At 42.2% G+C, this 18,744-nt stretch overlaps 2 protein-coding genes across 6 annotated transcripts in view; one reads left to right on the top strand and one right to left on the bottom strand.

Moving 5' to 3' along the window:
• LOC101164176 (porphobilinogen deaminase) overlaps nucleotides 1-18,744 on the top strand; it is a 156,164-nt gene that overhangs the window by 12,208 nt on the left and 125,212 nt on the right. The window lies entirely within an intron of this gene.
• Nucleotides 7,065-17,754, bottom strand: LOC110016269 (uncharacterized). Of its 5 annotated transcripts, none has more exons than XR_002874500.2 (4): nucleotides 14,249-17,754; nucleotides 13,517-13,579; nucleotides 8,342-8,434; nucleotides 7,065-7,722 (listed from the first exon to the last, which is right to left on the bottom strand). XR_002874500.2 is itself a non-coding variant. In XM_078929598.1 (4 exons), exons 1-4 carry the CDS (start codon nucleotides 14,166-14,168, stop codon nucleotides 7,531-7,533), a joined length of 354 nt encoding a protein of 117 aa, XP_078785724.1. In that variant the 5' UTR covers nucleotides 14,169-14,214; the 3' UTR covers nucleotides 7,065-7,530. The 5 variants fall into 5 exon arrangements, 1 of the variants encoding a protein (XP_078785724.1); XR_013647128.1 differs by lacking the exon at nucleotides 14,249-17,754 and adding an exon at nucleotides 13,994-14,139; XM_078929598.1 differs by lacking the exon at nucleotides 14,249-17,754 and adding an exon at nucleotides 14,163-14,214.

Genomic DNA, 18,744 nt, shown 5'->3' with positions numbered 1-18,744 from the left:
GGTGCTGCTCAAAGAGGCTTCGTGTGCTCTGCTGCCAACTAGCGGTCGGGGGGGTAAGTGGAAAACAAGAGTCAGACGCTGAAGGACAATCAAAAATAATTAAAGAAATATCGTCCTGGCAGCATTTTCAATTGATACAAGTATCGCCAAATGAACTATCGCGATATTTTAACAAATCAATTTTTTCTAACACCCCTAGTACTAAGCCTGGTCATTTGTTTTGAGACCATGCTCACGTACTCAAGTTCTATGTTAACCTTGCTTCTCTGCCTCATCTACAGGACTAATTACCACGAGTGTCCACCTGGGTCTTTCCTCCCAAAGAGCAGTCTGATCCTCACCTGCTATCCTAGCCTCCAGCCACGCCACGACATCAGCCAAACCAAGATCATCAAGCCACGCCAAGATCTCAAGCCACGCCACAACTCCAAGTCATTACTCCCGGTCGTCATGCCAGTATCATCTTGCTGCCGGACAATCTCCACTATACTCACCCTTGGATCCTCGTCCAGGAAAATAAATTCCTTTATTCGCCATCTAACTCTCCTGTGTTTCTTTCCGGGTTCCAGCGTCTTCTGGGTCTGTCCCCCCATCAGATCATGACAGAACGAACTGGCAAAACTCGGAAAGTCTCCGCTTCACCGTCTCCTAGCAGGGAATCATTCTAGGTCGTCAGGCCGATGCTTTATCTCAGATGGCTTCTGCTTAATAGGACCTGTTTCTTAATGGGATTTCACAAACCCTGGTGGAATTAACCAGACAATTCTCTGCTAATCCCACAGCTACGGCTTCACTTCCGATCTCCAGCAACATGACCACTCCCACTTCCGCTACGTCACTGGAAAACTTCCGGCTTCAGCCTGAAGCCTTTTAAGGTGATGTAGAAGCTTGCAGAGGTTTTTTCCTTCAGTGTCAATCAATTTTCTAACAAGCACCCAGGTACCACACGACAGATCACAGTAAAGTCGCTTTAATCGTAGATTCTCTCAGAAATAAGGCTTTGCAATGGCCCAAGGATTTGTTTTCTTCCAACCCTATCTCCCATCTGCCTTTTGATCATTTCATAAGAGAATTCAGGTTAATTTTTGAAGAACTTTGCAAGGAGGAGGAGGCCACACGTAATTTGCTGAGCCTCAAGCAACGCAATCGTTCCGTTAGTGACCACGTGATCGACTTACATAGAAGCCGGTTGGCCTGATATAGCGCTAAAGGGCGTTTTTTTTTTTTTTATCAATCCCTGAATGAAACCATCAAGGATGACTTATGCTCCCAACCTGAAACTCATACCTTTGAAGACCTTGTCTCCGCAGCTCTGTGCTCAGATGTTCGCCTCAGGGAACGGCAGGCGGAACGGAACCACCAAAATCGCAAGCAACCATCTCACTCAACTCAAGATACCTCTACTTTGAAACCACCTCCTCAATTCTTACAAGAATCCACAGGTAAATTTATGGAAGAACCCATGCAGATTGGTCACTCTAAGTTAACTCCAGAAGAACGTAAAAGATGCAAGGAAGAAGGTACTACTTGCTTGTGGTAACCATGGTCACGTAGTTTCGCAATGCCAGCTGCATTTAAACAGCAGAACCCCCCCGTTAGAAAACAGGCTGCGGGCGGGTAATTCAGTACTATCTACTGAATAGAACTTTTATATAGTCCTGTCAAGCTTTGTTCAATTCAATTCAATTCAATTTTATTTTATTTTTATAGCCCAAAATCACAACAACAGTCGTCTCGATGGGCTTTGAAGTGAAACATGAACTCAAAAGGATCACGAATACATAGAGTTCAATAGGAAAATACCAAAATGAACTAACAAACTGACTAAGCTATACTGGCATCCCTGCCCTTAAACCCCCCTTCGCGGTAAGGAAAAACTCCTAAAAAAACGGATTCCGGAAAAACGAAGAAGCAGGAGCAGAGACGAGGTACTCGGTCAGGTACAGAGCAGAGACGAGCCAGAGGCAGGATCCACAGCCAGGTGTAGGAGCAGGAGCAAAGGCGAGGTAAACGGTCAGGAACAGGAGCACGGATGAGCCAACTGGAGTCTGGAAGCACTCCCACTCCCCAGGAGGGGAGAGGAAAAGAGGGACAATACATGAATCGCACTGCACCAAACAGAGGCATGGAGAACTAAATGATAAATTATGATCAAGAATAGAGGAGATGAAGGGTAGAAGTAAAAACAGGAAAGAGGACAGAACCCCAGTGCACCATAGTTACCCCAGCTTCAACTTCTAGCAGCCTTTTAAAAGAAATAGCTATTATTAAGTTTAATTTAAACAAACTAACATTAAGTTAAATAATCTCTGAATACTAACTAGTCTGACAATAAGCCTGTCCAAAGAGGAATGTTTTCAGTCTAGCTTTGAATGTAAAAACTGAGTCGGCCTCTCTTACATGAGCTGGGAGTTTATTCCATAAGACAGGGGCTTGGTGGCTAAAGGCTCTACCTCCAACCGTACTTTTACTAATTCTAGGAACCACAAGCAGTCCTGCATTTTGCGAGCGAAGTGTTCTCATTGGATGGTAAGGGACTATGAGGTCCTTAATATAGGACGGGGCCATTCCATGTAAGGCCTTATAGGTTAACAGGAGGATCTTGAACTTGATTCTGGAATCAACTGGGAGCCAATGGAGCGAAACTAACACAGGAGTGATGTGATCTCTTCTGCTAGTTCCAGCTAACAATCTAGCTGCTGCGTTCTGAACAAGCTGGAGACTTCTTAAGGAACTCTTAGGACACGCTGCTAACAAGGAGTTACAGTAATCCAGCCTCGACGTAACAAATGCATGGATGAGTTTTTCAGCATCACTCTTAGAAAGTATATTTCTGATCTTAGCAATATTCCGCAGGTGAAAAAAGGCAGTTCTGCACGCCTGAGATATGTGAGCCTTAAATGATAAATCCTGGTCAAGTAAAACCCCAAGGTTTCTAACTGTGGAATTGGGGGCTATACTTATGCCATCCAGGGAGACTATCTGAGCAGACAGAGTATCTCTGAGGTTTTTAGGACCACGTATAATGACCTCAGTTTTTTCTGGGTTCAAGAGGAGGTAATTAATTGTCATCCAGGTCTTGATGTCTCTGATGCAGGCATTTAGTTTCTCTATATCCTCATTCTGGTCAGGTTTCATGGATAAATACAACTGCGTATCGTCGGCATAACAATGAAAATTAATGCTGTGTTTTCTGATTATGTTTCCTAGGGGTAGCATATAAAGCGTAAACAGGATGGGTCCTAAGACTGAGCCCTGTGGGACTCCATAGTTAACTCGAGTGCTCTGAGAGGAATGGCCATTTACATTAACGAACTGATACCTATCGGACAGATAGGATTTAAACCACTGGAGAGCAGATCCTCTGATCCCTATGTCATGCTCTAATCTATGGAGTAAAATACCGTGGTCGATAGTGTCAAAGGCAGCACTGAGGTCCAACAGGACCAGAATAGAAAGTAGTCCCTTTTCTGAGGCCAATAACAAGTCATTAGAGTCTCTAACTAGTGCAGTTTCCGTGCTGTGGTGAGGTCTAAACCCCGACTGAAAGTCTTCAAAATGGCTGTTGTCCTGTAGGTGGCAGTAAAGCTACTTAACTACAACTCTTTCTAGGATTTTAGAAATAAAGGGCAGGTTTGATATCGGTCTATAGTTGGCCAAGATGCTAGGATCCAAACTGGGCTTTTTCAGAAGAGGTTTAACAACTGCATATTTAAAGGACTGTGGCACGTAACCCGTTTCCAGAGAGGTATTTATCATTGTTAATATGGAATCATTAATTAGGGGAAAAGTTTCTTTAAAAAGTCTAGTGGGAATTGGGTCTAACAGACACGTTGAGGATTTGAAGGACGTAATAATTGATGTTATTTCCACTTGATCCACAATAGTGAAGCAGTCTAATGTTACAGAGGTTTCTATGGATGCCTCCATTTCTACCGCTTCAGCCTGCTCTGGGCTGATAGTAGGAATAACTTGATTTAACTTATGTCTAATATTTGAGATTTTACTATCGAAAAATGTAAGAAAATCATCAGAGCTGAGAGAAACAGGAACATGTGGTTCTACTGAGCTCTGACTGCGAGTTAATTTAGCTATAGTGCTAAAAAGAAATCTTGGATTGTTTCCATTCTCTGATTTTAAGGTTGAATAGTATTGGCTTCTAGCTCTACGCAGAGCTTTTTTATAATTTAATAGGCTATGTTTCCAGATATCCAGAGACTGCTCTGAACCTGAGCGGCGCCATTCTCTTTCCAACTTACGGGTTTCTTGTTTAATAGAACAAGTTTCAGCGTTTAACCACGGTGCTACTCGGTTTTGTCTAACGAACTTAGGTTTTAAGGGGGCAACAACATCGAGTGTACTCCCGAGGGCTTGTAAGGCATCATTAACAAAGTGGTCATTTATACTAGGACTGATGCTATGGGAGCTGGTCTCAGAGTATTTTCTCAGAATATCACTAAGTACTGGCTGAACTGTGTGTTTAAACTCAGACACAGAACGGTCAGTTAAGGTTCTTCTAAGCTGTTTCTTATTCACTGGGACAGAAGGATGTTCCAGTGTAAACTGGAAGGTAATCAGAAAGTGATCAGAAATGATGGGGTTAAGAGGAAGGACACTCAGCTGGCTGATCTCTATCCCATGGGTTAGAACAAGGTCCAGGGTGTGCTTATGACAGTGAGTGGGTTCATTCACACTTTGGGTGAAACCAACATCATCTAATAAAGCTGCAAAAGCCGTTCCTAGGCAGTCACTGGGGTCATCAACATGAATATTAAAATCCCCTAATATTATAATTTGATCAGAATCTAAGACAATAGTCGATAGGAAGTCGGAAAACTCAGTTAAAAATTCTGAATATAAATAATTATTAGTAAAACAGGTTTTCGAGTTTTCCTGTTTGGGTGACTTAAAGACAATATGATGTTTTCAAATGAATTATAAGCATTTTTAACTTTAGGGCTGAGAAGTAATCTAGACTGTGATTTTACTGCCAAACCACCTCCTTTCCCTGAAATCCTGGATTTCTGATAGTTAGCATAAGTGGGGGGGGGTTGCTTCATTCAATCTAACATAGTCACCCTGTTGGAGCCAAGTTTCTGTTAAGGCTAAAAAACTAAGATTGTTATCAGTAATTAACTCATTGACTAAGAGGGACTTGGAGGAAATGGATCGAATGTTTAATAAACCACATTTAATGACATAGTTCTGCTTGTGAGAACTGCTGTCTGTCACTTTGAGGTTTCTATGACGCGCTCCTTTCATTTGTCTTTCAGCACATAAGCTAAAGCTAGGACCTGCTTGACTTTCCCTGCATGGGTTTTGCACCGGCACTAACCCTAAGGGAGGCTGAGGGGAGCGTTTTACACTGCTGCTCTGCGCCCGGGTCTCCTTTCTGGGTTGTCAGGTAGACAGACTAAGCCTAGCAGAAATGTTTCTAGAAAGAAGAGTGGCACCGTACTTTGTCCTCAAGCTGAGGTTTTCGATTTCTAAGCCTTGATTGACTCCGGTGCAAAGTTTTATTGACCATCACCTTGTTGGTAAACTGAATCTGCCCACAGAACTGCTCCACAGGACTGCTAAATGGTGCTACTCTGCCCAAAGGCAGACTATTAAATTTTTCAGGTCCAGAGAAAGCAGCTATTGAGAGTTACATCCAGGAGGCACTTTCTTCGGGACACATCCGTCCATCCTATTCTCCTGTTGGTGCAGGGGTTTTTTTTGTTGAAAAGAAGGACAAAACCCTACGCCCATGTATTGATTATTGCGAACTAAATCAGATACCTGTCAAGGACAAATATTCACTCCCTCTGATTAGCTCTGTTTTTGATTCCATCCAGGAAGCTCAAATTCTCTCAAAATTAGACCTCTGAAACGCCTATAATCTCGTCCGTATTAAGGAGGGTCATGAATGGGCGACTGCTTTCAATACACCTTTGGGCCATTTTGAATATTTAGTGATGCCCTTTGGCCTTACTAACGCTCCCGCTGTCTTAGGATATTGTATCTGACCGTGGTCCTCAGTTGATATCCCAGGTTTGGAAGGCTTTTTGCTCTGCTTTGGGAGCCACTGTCAGCCTCACCTCTGTATACCATCCCCAGTCCAAAGGCCCGGTGGAGCGGGCAAATCACAAGTTGGAGGCACCACTCCGATGCCTTAATACTAAAAATGTTAATGACTGGTCCAATCATCTTGTTTGCATTGACTACGCTCACAACACTCATCCATCTTCCGCCACAGGGATGTCTCCGTTCGAGGCCTCCCTCGGGTACTCACCACCTCTGTTTCCGCCCCAGGAATTCGATTTGGCAGTGCCCTAGGTCCAACACAGGGCTGCTCTCCTGCGCACCAATGAGAGCAAATGCTGCATTGCAAATTGTAACAGGGTGGTGGGGCCCGCTTAACAACCTGGTCAGAGGGTTTGGCTCTCGTCACAGAACATCCCTATCCAGGCTACCTCCCGTAAACTGGTTCCTCGATTCATCGGACCATACGTCATTGAGAGGATCATCAACCCCTCCTGTGTCCGCTTATGGCTACCAGCTACCCTCAAGATACACCCGTCATTCCATGTTTCCCAGATCCGCTTCCCCTCCCCTCGCCCGTATCATCGACGGCGCCCCGGCCTTCACTGTCAGCCGGGTGTTGGATGTTTGGCGCCGGGGTCTCCAGTTCTTGGTGGACTGGGAGGGTTACGGTCCCAAGGAACGGTCTTGGATCTCCCGTTCCCTCATCCTGCACTGTAAGCCCGGATAAGTTGAATTTACTTAAAAAATTTGAGGAAACCGGTTGCCTTAAAATTTTTAAGTAATGGGTTATAGGGTGGAATTATCATTTTAAGTTCAAAATACTAAATGCCAAGTTGATTTCACTTACAATCTCTAGTAATATCAATTAACTTGTCACATGAACTCCACTTACTATTTTAAGTTGAAGTAACTAAACCTTTGTATTCATTGCATTTGCTAAACTAGAACGTTTCAATTAAGAAAAATATGCAACACAAAAGTTTTTTTTTACTGTTTTATCTAAAAACAGCATTACGTTACAGGGTTAAAATGTGTGTCATTCATGCCCTGAACATTGCATAAAACAAAGCACCATCAAAAACACTTATTGTGTTAATAATGTGTACATCCTTATTACAACAAATCACATTAAAACGGTATTGTAACTTACACTCCTATTAGGGAAATGTTTTAGCTTTTAGTTGGTATTGTAACTAAAATACCAAACTCATTTGAAATGAAATATTTTTAAAGCCTGTGTCATGGAAACCTGTGCAAAAATCAGTGCAAAAACCACAGAACACATGTACCCTAAACCTTACACAACAATAAACATGTTTTCATAAAAGTCCAACATTACAAACTGTGGCAAACAAATCTGGAACAGTAGAAGGGCCATTTTGAACACGATTTATGCTTCCAGCTGATTTTTCAAAGTTTGAATTTTGGGTACCAGCTCACTTTTACCCAGTTTTTCGCATTACTTACTGAATAAAGTTTAAAGTGTTTTTCATGCACTTGGTTTCAGTCCAGGTGTAGGGCATAGATCAGGCCGAAAAGGACACAGAAGGCCTGTGGTAGGTTCAACAGTTCATCCTTTACCACAGACCCTTCCAAGATGATCCCTACTCTGGATGGGTTGAGCTGGGTATTTTCTTGACCAAGGCAGAGAATTCCCACTGAAGTTTCACTGTACGAGTCCTTGTCGGTAACATCCTATCATTGAAAGAAACATTTTGACAAGGAGAGAACATAAACATGCCAGTTAGAAAATGGTTTTTGTGCAAAAAAATAACATGTGACTGTTCATAATGAACAGCATTGTACAACATAAACCACACTGAAAGTATTTTATATTAAAAGGACAATATCGAGTTTTTATCAAATACCATATTCAGATCTGTACAGGTTGCAACACTTTGCCCAAAATATGTAGTTTACTCACTCTGAGTCACAGCCATGCTGATTTATTTATTCATTTATTTTTTCCCCCCAATGGAGCAACCAGAACCTATCGATTGCAATCAGAACTCCCCATTTGAGTTTTAGACCCAAAAACATTTTCACAAGTTCCAACTGGTGCCAGTAAAGTTAAAAAACGTTTTGGGAAATTGTAAAAGGATTCATACAACTCTAGTTATTGGGAGCATTTTTTTCAATAGGACTGGGACTGAAAGTGGGTAAACTATCTTTGCTTGGCCATAAAATAGAGACTTAATGGAGACACTGATGCTGATCAAATAATTTTGAAAATTAATGGCAGTGTTCATTAACAGTTAAAAAGGAGACAAAAGGAGCATGCACCTGCAACATTTACAAAAACAAATTAACTTACAGAGCATGTTCTGAAGAAGGCAGAAGAATCATCCGCCAAGATGACAGGGAGTCCCCGAAGACAAAGGCACCTGATGTCTGTTGGCTCAGTGGTCTGCAAAATAGTGGACACAACAGTTAAAATGTATCTTGCTAAGGATACTCACATCAGGGTTTCCCATTCATTCATGCATTTGTGGTGGCCCATGTGTGTGAGCCTGTGTGTGTCTGAGTTTGAGTGTGTGTGAATGTGTGTGTGTGTTTGTGTGAGACTGTCAGTAAGTTTGTGTGTGTGTGTGTGTGTGTGTGCGAGTGCAACTACCTCCAGGTTGTTGTCTTTTGGTGTGAGTGTGTCCACCTCCATCTCCATGTTTGTGTGTGTCCACCTCCATGTCGGCGTGTGTATGTGTGTGTGTGAGTGAAATTTGCAACAAGAAATATGTAGAGCAGTCATAGAAAGTGTAGAAATGGCATAGCTATGTAGCAAAAGCAATGTCTTTAGGTTATCTGACACTAAGTGTTGGCAATGGAAATGTGTACTTTTCAATAAAAATATAGGATATATTTAACCCTTTTGTTGTGCCTTAATCCCCAAACACCACCACTAATATACTCTAATTATGTGGGAAACACTGCACACGTATTTATCAAATAAATTCATCACAATGTTTATGTACAAGAAGACAACAGGATAGGAAAATGGAGGACAAAAAAGAATATTAGGTAATGAAGAGAGAAAAGGAGACGATTAAGGAAGGGAAATGAGATGGTTAGAATGAAAAAGACAGCAATAAAAAGATAAAGAGCAGAGAAGAAAGAAGAGAAAAATTGAGATGAACAGAGAAAGGAAAGATGTAGTAGACTAATGTAGTCAAACCCACCTTTGTCTGACGTAAAAGCTCGGCCAAAAGCTGGCCGGTAAGGCCTTTCTTCTTCCGAAAAAGGTCCATCAGCCTTGGAGAGAAATGGTGAAGTTCATCAAAGAAATTATCTTGGAGACTTTTCCCCACCACTCTGGAGAACTCGTAAAAAACCTGAAACGAAACATGTATTGCATATGAAGCTAAAAACAAGAATCTATGGACAAATTGTATTTAACATTACAGTGACACATGCATCTTTTTTAAACACTCTGGAGTAATACATACCTGGCTTTCGGTGAAAAGAGCTGGCCATCTATGTAACATCTGGCTGATGGCAGGCTTGTTTTGGACAACTTCTTTTCTCCGAAGCGCAAATGTCAGGTCCATCTTTTTCTTAACAAGGGACCCATTTGGCTTCGTCTTCATCATTTCATTGACCAAAACCTGGCGAGCTTCTTCCAGGTTGTGGTCATCCCTCCCCTCTGGATATTCAGGTAGGAAATTTAATTCTCCTTTCCTTGGCTTTTTTATGCCTTTGTGAGAAGGGTCGGCATTTGCAGTGTACCTTCCACGTTTACCACCATTGACAGTGACATCAACTCGTCCAATCTGGCGCATTTTGGTTCTGTAGTTTCCCATCTTGAACTTGAGACTGTTCTTCCATCCATTCCAGCCGGAGGATGACCCTGATTCTTTGAGACAAGGGTGGGTTTGTACTAAAGCTTTTGCAACTGCTTCAAAATCTTCCTTTTCTGGTATGCTTTAAATGCATACATGGTCTCGGCCAATTTCTCCAGTATATCATGTTTCAACTCTTTTGTCACCTTAAGACATGTTCCATCTCTCAGATACAACAGGTTACCTTGACGAAGTCTGTACTCAACATCAACTGAAAATTTGGGAATGTCAAATACCTCTGGCCACTGAAAACTTCTATCCAGAGAGGAGTTAGACAGGATCTCTGTGTCTGCCTGGCTGCTTGTGTCACCATATGATTCAGTGTCTGCTGAGGTTGGTACCAGCTCAATCATAGGGATGATTTTGATTGTTGGCTTCTCTGGGAGCTCAGAGAGATTGGTGAGGTTACACAGTTCATTGTTAAATTCAGGATCTTGGTACTGTAAGGTGAAACTATAGTTTGCTTTGAGATTGCCTTTGAGCCAGCCAATCAAATCCTCAAGCGTGTCAGGTCGTTTTGTCGTCATCTTTCTTATATCCCCCTCTGAGACAATAACCCTCATGGTTATATTCTCTTGCTCAGCCATCTGGGAAATCATGATAAAAGACAGGTATTTAGCAAATAACATATCGTCTCAGTGTTACCATAAATTCTCCTTGTACCCTATATCCTGATAATGGGAAGACATCATTCAAGTCTGACATCTGAACCACAACCAAAGAGGGGACGTCATTAAAGACAAGTTGGTAAGATCTTAAATGCTCACAATACCATGCTGTCATTTTGTGGCAAACAAACATAATTTCTGTGTTAACAGCCACAATTTTTTGAATCTGGGCAAATTCAGGGAGACCTGAGCATGAGCCAGTACAGAGTTTCATGCCCGGATGATATTTGATTCCATCTACACAAACAGATGATGCATTAAGAACCGACTCAGGCTTTGTAATGTTTTGCGCGAGTACTCTCTGAATGTTCAAAGGGAAAGAGGCAAGCAAAACTGGGGTAACCTTTGTCATCTCAACTGACGGTCTGAAAAAAGAGCTAGAATCAAGGTGATAACTGACTGCTTTCTGGTGTTTGGTAGCAAGTGTCATGGCAACATTTTTGAAGTTTTGCACATTGCGAATTGCCTTTTAAAAGAACTTGTGCTTCCCCTCAAAGCGCATTGTCCAAACATCACACAGGGGACCAAATTTCCTTACAAGCTGAGGGCAATGTTCCAAAAAGTGATGTTTTGGCCTTAAATGAAAATCTGGAAATGTTGACAGCAGCAGCTGTCTGTGCTCTGCTATTTTACAGTCCAGGAAATGCAGTGTCTCCTCAGTATGTCTTGATGCAACAGCTAGCTCAACCACATCTTTGAGAAGCATGATAATTTCCCAAGTGTTGTCACCCTCAGGGACACAGTGACCAATAAGAAAAGGAAGAAGCCTTATGAGACACCAATTTTCATGGCCATTTCCACCAATGTTTTTTTTGGCAGAAAATCCCTTTCCAATAATCTGAGGTCGGTCTGTTTTGTCAGTAAATGTGTAGTTAAAGTGTCTGATGGCCTGATTTAACATTTCTAGTGTGAAATAACCCTTGTCTATCATGTCTTTAAGACAAAGGGACAACTCAGTTGGAACAATGCCTTCCAATATATCATGCAAGATGTCAGGAGGGTAACCAGTGACTACATGAAAGTGCTCAAGATTCTCAGTTAAAGGACATGCTCTTTTCACACCATAAATCCGACTCAATGCTGGATCCTCTCTCACCTCCTGCACCTGCTTATCATGGGAGTCTTTGTCTAGAAGTTTAAAGTAATCAGAGCATACCTCTTGGTATTGTTTGTCAAAACTGCTTGCCGAACAGAATCTGCAGAACTTGTCAGTAGTGAAGCTCTCCAGGAATCCTGCCAGGGAGTGGGCACCAAGATTATCAGCAACAACATATAAGACTGTGCCTTTCACACTCTCACCTAGTTGTTCCAAGTAAACACCATTTTGCTCCAATAACTTTAGATCATAAATAAGAGGTTGCAGAACTTTAGCGTAACCACACTCTTTGACTGTAGAGGTATTGCACAATAGTGCAAGTTGGATTGAGTTTAGGGTTGACCTGTATTTTGCAGGTATGTTGGCAATGACCCAGTATATGGCACACATTTTATGTTTCAGCTTTGATGTTCCTAGAGGATTGGCTACTTCGAAGTCATCAATGTAAAGTGTAAGAGCAATTGTGAACTCATCCCTTGCAAGAAGAGAGTTTTTATTAAAGCACTGCCCATCTACATATGAGCTATATTCCTGTGGGACATGGACTTTTTCTGACATGGCTTTATCCAATATGTCAGTTTTGTTCAGCAACTTCTGGAGCATGGGAACAATAGGGACATATGCAAGTGTTTTTTTGCCTTTTTCCACACAATATTCAATGGGGTTCACCAGTGGAAACTCTCTACGTACATAGGCCGCTCTCTTTTTAGCAGTTCCTAGGGATCCATCTTTGGCACAAAATGACATTATGTTACTTTCTGACACGACATTGATAACCTCTCTCACAACGGTTTCATTAATGTCAGCATAATATTTCTTTAGTACATCCCTTACTCTGTTATGCAGAAGTGGCTGTGACAGCTTATTGATTTGACAAAGCTGCTGTATTACTTCTTGCACAGAACTCTCTGGTATGTGAAGGACAGTCTGCATCTTTAACAGAAGAGATGCCAAGTTGTGCTCAAGCTGTTTTTCTAAATCACGAAGATCATTCTCACTAGCTTCTACACTGACATCTTCTAAATCGTCCATATCATCAGCATGTGACATTTGGTCTTGTGCAGCATCATTGTCATCACTTACATTATCCAAACCAATGATTTCTGACTTGAAACTTTTCCAGTTCTGGTCATGGTGTACTTTACTGTGTGCTTTGAAAGTGGAGTATATACTTGTTTCAAAGTTACAGTCTTTATATGGGCACCTGTCTTTATGGTTTACTTTTAAGTGTGCTGTATGCAGGTGAGTTTAGTAGTCAGTCTGAGAACAAGACTCGTCAAACCCACATGACAGACAGCAAAATTTAACTGGTGCATCTGGCTGCTGATCAACAGTTTTGGTGTGAAGGCGAGATAAATGTACTTTTAGTGCATTGAGTGATTTAAATGTACATGGACATTCCTGGTATAAACAAGGAAAAGGCTCTGTTCTTGCATAACTTCCATGTTTTAGCCTATAATGTTTAAATAGCCGTGCTCTCTTTTCACAGTTAAGAGGGCAATACTTACACTTCCAAAGCATATTTTTCAGAGGTTGGTATTCAGTTTGTTGCCAATATCAGGATACTGGTGGTTTTAAAGGAATATCTTCCTATGATCTGCAACACAATAAAACAAAGAAAATAAGAGACAAGGGAACTTATATAAGCTACAGTGGTCTACTGCAACAATATACCTGTATTTTCAAAGTAGCTAACATTAAAGATATAATGTAATTGTTAGGGGTGTAACGTTATTGCTATACTCTGTTATAATCCGGTTGCAATTCACTTGGAGGTAAAATAATCACTAATGCAAAACATGTCGTGCATAAGACAATAATACAATTAATGGTGAAAGTCATTTACATTAAACGTTAATAATAGGAAAAAACAATGCAATGTGGTCGCTTACACTCTTCTTCCCACTGAGTGCGTGTCCCTCGCTCAGCGTGGATCGGGCTGTGTCACCAAGACGCTTAAATTACAGGTAGAAAAATGTCTAGTTAAACAGGTTACAACAGCATTACACTGCTCACAAAAGCGCCTCCAGTAAGAAAAAAAAGTAAATAACGTTGCGCTCCCATCCCCGCCGCCATGAATATGCGTGGTTATCGCCTGCGGCGCCTCTAATCTGCCGAGACTAGGCAGTTCAAAGCCAGGCGGCGCCCGCTAACGCTACAGAGATTTAAATTGTCCAGTTGAACTGATTAAAACGACAGTTTTCCAAGTTCACAAAGAGCGCGTCAAGCAATAAAAACGGCAATTTGGCTAGCTAAAGCCATCAAACAGGTGGTTACGGTCACGGTGATGTTCGTTGAACTTAATAAAAGTACGTATTTCTCTCTAAAGTTACACATAAAAAGCCCCTTCGGTGATAAAAGTGACTTACTTGGCTAGCTAAGTAACTAACGGATGAAAATGTTAATGTCCATCGACGTCAAACTGCTTCACTTGGACATCTCACAAACAGCGCACCAAGTGAAAAAAAACTTGTAACGTTAGCTAGCAGGTGAAAATGGCTGCCGACCTAGATAAGATAACGTCCTCCCAGTACTCACCAGCATCCCCTTGTATCAACACACAAACACGGAAACATTAACTTGAATGACTCAGCAGCAACGTTAGCTAAATCAAAGTTACTTACCGTCTCTGGCGAGTTTTGGTAGACACTGGACAGTCCGGTGCGCGGCGAGAAAGTGACGTCTTCTCGGCAAAAAACAGGGACACGGCGGCAAAGTGACGTCTTCTCTGCGGCAAAGTGACAGCGATCACGTTCCCATCATGCATTGCATCACTAAAACTTGGAAATTTGAAGCTATTTCACTTAAAATTATTCACTGGCTCAACTAGGTCTACAAATTAGTATAACATACTTACATCTGCTAGTAATGCAATCAAAACTTAATCGATTTGAGCCATGTAAGTACATTATACTTTAAATGTTTGATTAGATATGAAATCCGGGTTTACAGTGTGGATCCTATCCTCATCGATGACTTCTACCGGGCTCACCCTGATCGTCGCCCTGGACTGCCAGGCGGCGGTCGTTGAGGGGGGGTACTGTCATGTTGCCTCTGGCAGTCTCTCCTCCCCGTCCCCTCTCTGCTATGCCTTCCTGATTGGACCCAGCTGTGGACACTCACCTCATCACCTACCTGCCTTCTTATGGAGATCAAGCTCTAGCTTTCATCGCCAGTTCCTAGCGCCTTATGGTACTAAGCCTGGTCATTTGTTTTGAGTCTATGCTCACGTACTCAAGTTCTATGTTAACCTTGCTTCTCTGCCTCATCTACAGAACTAATTACCACGAGTGTCCACCTGGGTCTTTCCTCCTAAAGAGCAGTCTGATCCTCACCTGCTATCCTAGCCTCCAGCCACGCCACGACATCAGCCAAACCAAGATCATTAAGCCACAGCAAGATCTCAAGCCACGCCACAACTCCAAGCCATTACTCCCGGTCGCTATGCCAGTAACATCTCGCCGATGGACAATCTCCAACATACTCACCCTTGCATCCTCGTCCAGGAAAATAAATTCCTGTGTTTCTTTCCGGGTTCCAGCGTATGGGTCTGTCCCGCCAAGCAGATCGTGGAACTATGTAATCTGATCTAATCTAACGAGCATCAACACATTGTAATGTTTTAGAGTGCTGAGCTGTGGATCCTTGGAAGTGACTTCCATCAGTCTTTTGTCACTTTTTAACAAACACTACTTAATTTCAATAATGTATGTTATCAAAAATTATTTTGGCTTCTTCAAATAATGTTTAAACACAATCAAATAATAATACAAAACAGTTTTTTTTTCAAAACATAAATTGAATTTTCTTAAATCCCAAGATTCTTTTCTCTCTCTCTTTTTTCACAGGCGCACACTCATACTAGAGTCAATAAAATGTCCATGTGAACGCATATCGCGCATATGTCTATATTGGCCTCAGTCCAGTAATCTAAACAAAAGACGCCCCACAAACATAAACTGTTATACCAGTTAGAAAAAAACATGTGTTTGGGTAACCAAGAAGGAATAACAATGTCGATCTCACCAGCTGGTCTCTTTGATCAGTTTGTTTGAAATGCACCCACTCATCGGATCGCGCACGTCACTCCACTCGTCTTCGTCTTTCAAAAAACCTCCGGTTTCTGTTCCCCCGTCACTCATCTGGACGCCGTTCTGACCCCATTTAATAACTTTGGGGCGTGACTTTCGTGCGTCAGGTGAACCGTCCATAACATAAATAAATAAACTCATGAAAATAATACAAAGAACACATCCAGAATGTCAGTGGATAACATATATTCAGCACAAGAAAAAACATGCTAGTCCCTTTATATATAAACACTGGTAGAACTAATGTTTTTTTTCTTTATGTTTTTCCATAGTCATAATGTGACCCCGTCACAACTGACTGCAACGCTGGTCATGACTGCATGCACCTGGGCTTCCATTCCCTCATTTAATGCTTGGTCCATATATGGAATGGCTTTGCGAGACAACGTATCAGCAACTGCTATGTCTTTTCCAGGTGAGTGGGTTATGCTGATGTCATATCTCTGGAGCTGTAAACTCATTCTCTGTGGCCGTGGTGGAGCAGCAGCAAGGGGGTTTCTTTATGATGGACTCCGGTGGGTACCGGATGTTCTCGGGCTGCCGGATGTTCTCGGGGTCCTTCGACCAATGATGACGTCACACTATTTGATTGGCTGTAAGTTTGCACGACCAATTTAATAATAACGTTGCAAAGTTTTTTTTTACACTTTATTGACAATGGAGGTATCATACATTAATTTTTTTTTTACTTAACAACAACATTAACAATTGAGGTGACATACATTAAATATGAACAATAACCATGTAATCAACATTACCTCGAAGATCAATCAACAATGCCGAACAAAACATATTAACATAGAAAATAAAGAATAAAGGAAATAAAAACAAAAAGATAATGAACATAAGACACAAATAAATAAAAGCAAATAAGTAAAACAAAAATAAAATAAAAGAACATAGAACATAGTCTAATACTGGTTAGGGGTACTCGTGAAGTTTGTATTTCTGAACAAAACTAAGCAATCTCAAGCCATTCTTTTTCATGTAATGAAGTGAGTGAAAGTAAAAACAGAGCTCTTTATAAAATGACGACGTCGCTAAGTCGTAAAATTGCTAAACGTAAAATCGCTCGCTAAGTAGTTTGTCCAACTGGTGTTACTGTAGGGTGACGTCGAAGGACCCCCGAAGGACCCCGAGAACATACTGCAGCCCGAGTCGATCCGGTACCCACACCAGCAGTTCTTGCACAGGACCTGGTCTAAGGTGGACTCAGTGCATAAAATGCGATAAAAATCAACCTATTTCACATTTTCACAAATCAGAGGAAGGTTTCACAAATCAGAAACTGTGTATAATTTGTTCTTTACTATTTAAATTATAATTTAATATAGGGGTGTGCCAAAATATCGATATGGCGATATATCGCGATATTTAGTCCCGCGATTGATTCTCGAGATGTCTTCGTCAAGTATCGACCTTTTATTTACGTTTAAAGACCCCGTAAAACGTTATATTAACCATCCTTTGGTTTGGGGTGGGGGCTGCTCTCCTGGTTGGGCTGGGGCGGTGCTCCCTTTCCCTCCGTGCCTCCCTGCTCTCTGGCTCTGGGGGCCCCGCGGCGCTCCTGCTGGCCCTGGCCTGGGTGGCGGGCTGGGTCGCCCGGGGGGCGGTTGTTCCCTGCCTGCTCCCGTGTGGCATTGGGGGTTCCGGCTGCCGCTGCTGCTGCGGCGGGGGTCTTGGTGTGGGGATGGCTGGACACTCTCCTTCCTTCTTTTCACATTCCACCATCCATTTTAGAAAAACATAAACACTCACCTGAGCACTGGTGTTAGCTCACCTTTGCACTCACAGTTTGCATGATTGAATGACTGAAATATTTCACACTAGTTGGTTTAAAGGCATAGGTATGCGTGTGTGAACACTATCGATTTTGTGTACATGTTGACATGTGGACATTTTTACAGCTAGCAGGTGTGTTGATAACATTTGAGTGTGTGTGTGGACAGGCCCCGCCCTTTCTGTACTACATTTGAACCTTACCGTAATGATAAACAACCAGTAAACTTGTTGCTTTGTGCTGCTTCGTGGTCTTATCCCCCCCCTCCTATTGTCACCCTCTTACCCCCCCCCCTCTCTCTCTGGCATCCCTCTCTCTTCTTCCCTTCTTTCCTTTTCCGTCCGGTCCAACACCAAAGATTTTCAAACATGATTGAAATTACTAAAGTTTGACCTCAATTACAAAAGGGGTTTATTCAGACATACCTTTGGTCTGTCTGAAGATTAATAACCCCTCTTGTTAAAGCAAAATATGTCCAACACAAGAGGCCGTCAGCTCCCCCCTGTCTGCCCAGCTGTTGGACAGGACAAGTTAAAGAAAAAAAACATCCTTTGGTAAGACAATTCTTCGGAAGGTCGATAGGGGGTGCTCATTGCGAGATTGGCTGTTGCGGGCAGACGAAGAAGAACACACATTCAAACAAAGCTGGCGGGGGGAAAAACAATGAGAAGCGAAAGCAGCAACTTAAAAGATGCCCCGGCAGCACGGAAGCCGCATCAACGGAGTTGTGTGAGAAAACCGTGTCTGTTGCTGGCCTGAAGCCGACACAGCCCAGCGCGGATACTTTTTTCCAGACGAAGTAACCGCCGTCTTCTGCAAGACAGAGCACCGGCAATAACAAACGGAAAACAAAATGGGAGGTGGAGAACGAGGTATTTCGTTTTTTATTGAATGCATTAGAGCCACGCTTTGACATTCCCTCTTGGAAATACTGAAAAAAGGATCCCTGCGCTGTACGGCCAGACCAAAGTTACGGTTGAGATGGAAACGGAAGAAAGAGTGGCATCCCTGCTCATAGACCCCCCCTTCTCCTCTAAGCAGCGGTAGACGAGCGGCTTGACGCTAAAAAGCCTGTGGTTCTCCAGAAAAACACGAACATTTAAACATACATCACATGCAGCTTTTCCCCAATCGTGTTGAGGAAGATGTTTAATTTTGGATGCACTTTAAGTTCTACGACGGAGTTTTAGGGCCACGGTGAGGAAAAAAAATTCTGGCCAACGTGACGAGTTTTTTCTCGTCATGATGA

Source organism: Oryzias latipes, chromosome 13, assembly GCF_053564925.1.
Source record: "Oryzias latipes strain Hd-rR chromosome 13, Olatipes_Hd-rR_3.1".
Taxonomy (NCBI): Eukaryota; Metazoa; Chordata; class Actinopteri; order Beloniformes; family Adrianichthyidae; genus Oryzias; species Oryzias latipes.
Note: the sequence above shows the minus strand (reverse complement) of the source record. Positions and strands in the feature narration are given on the sequence as shown.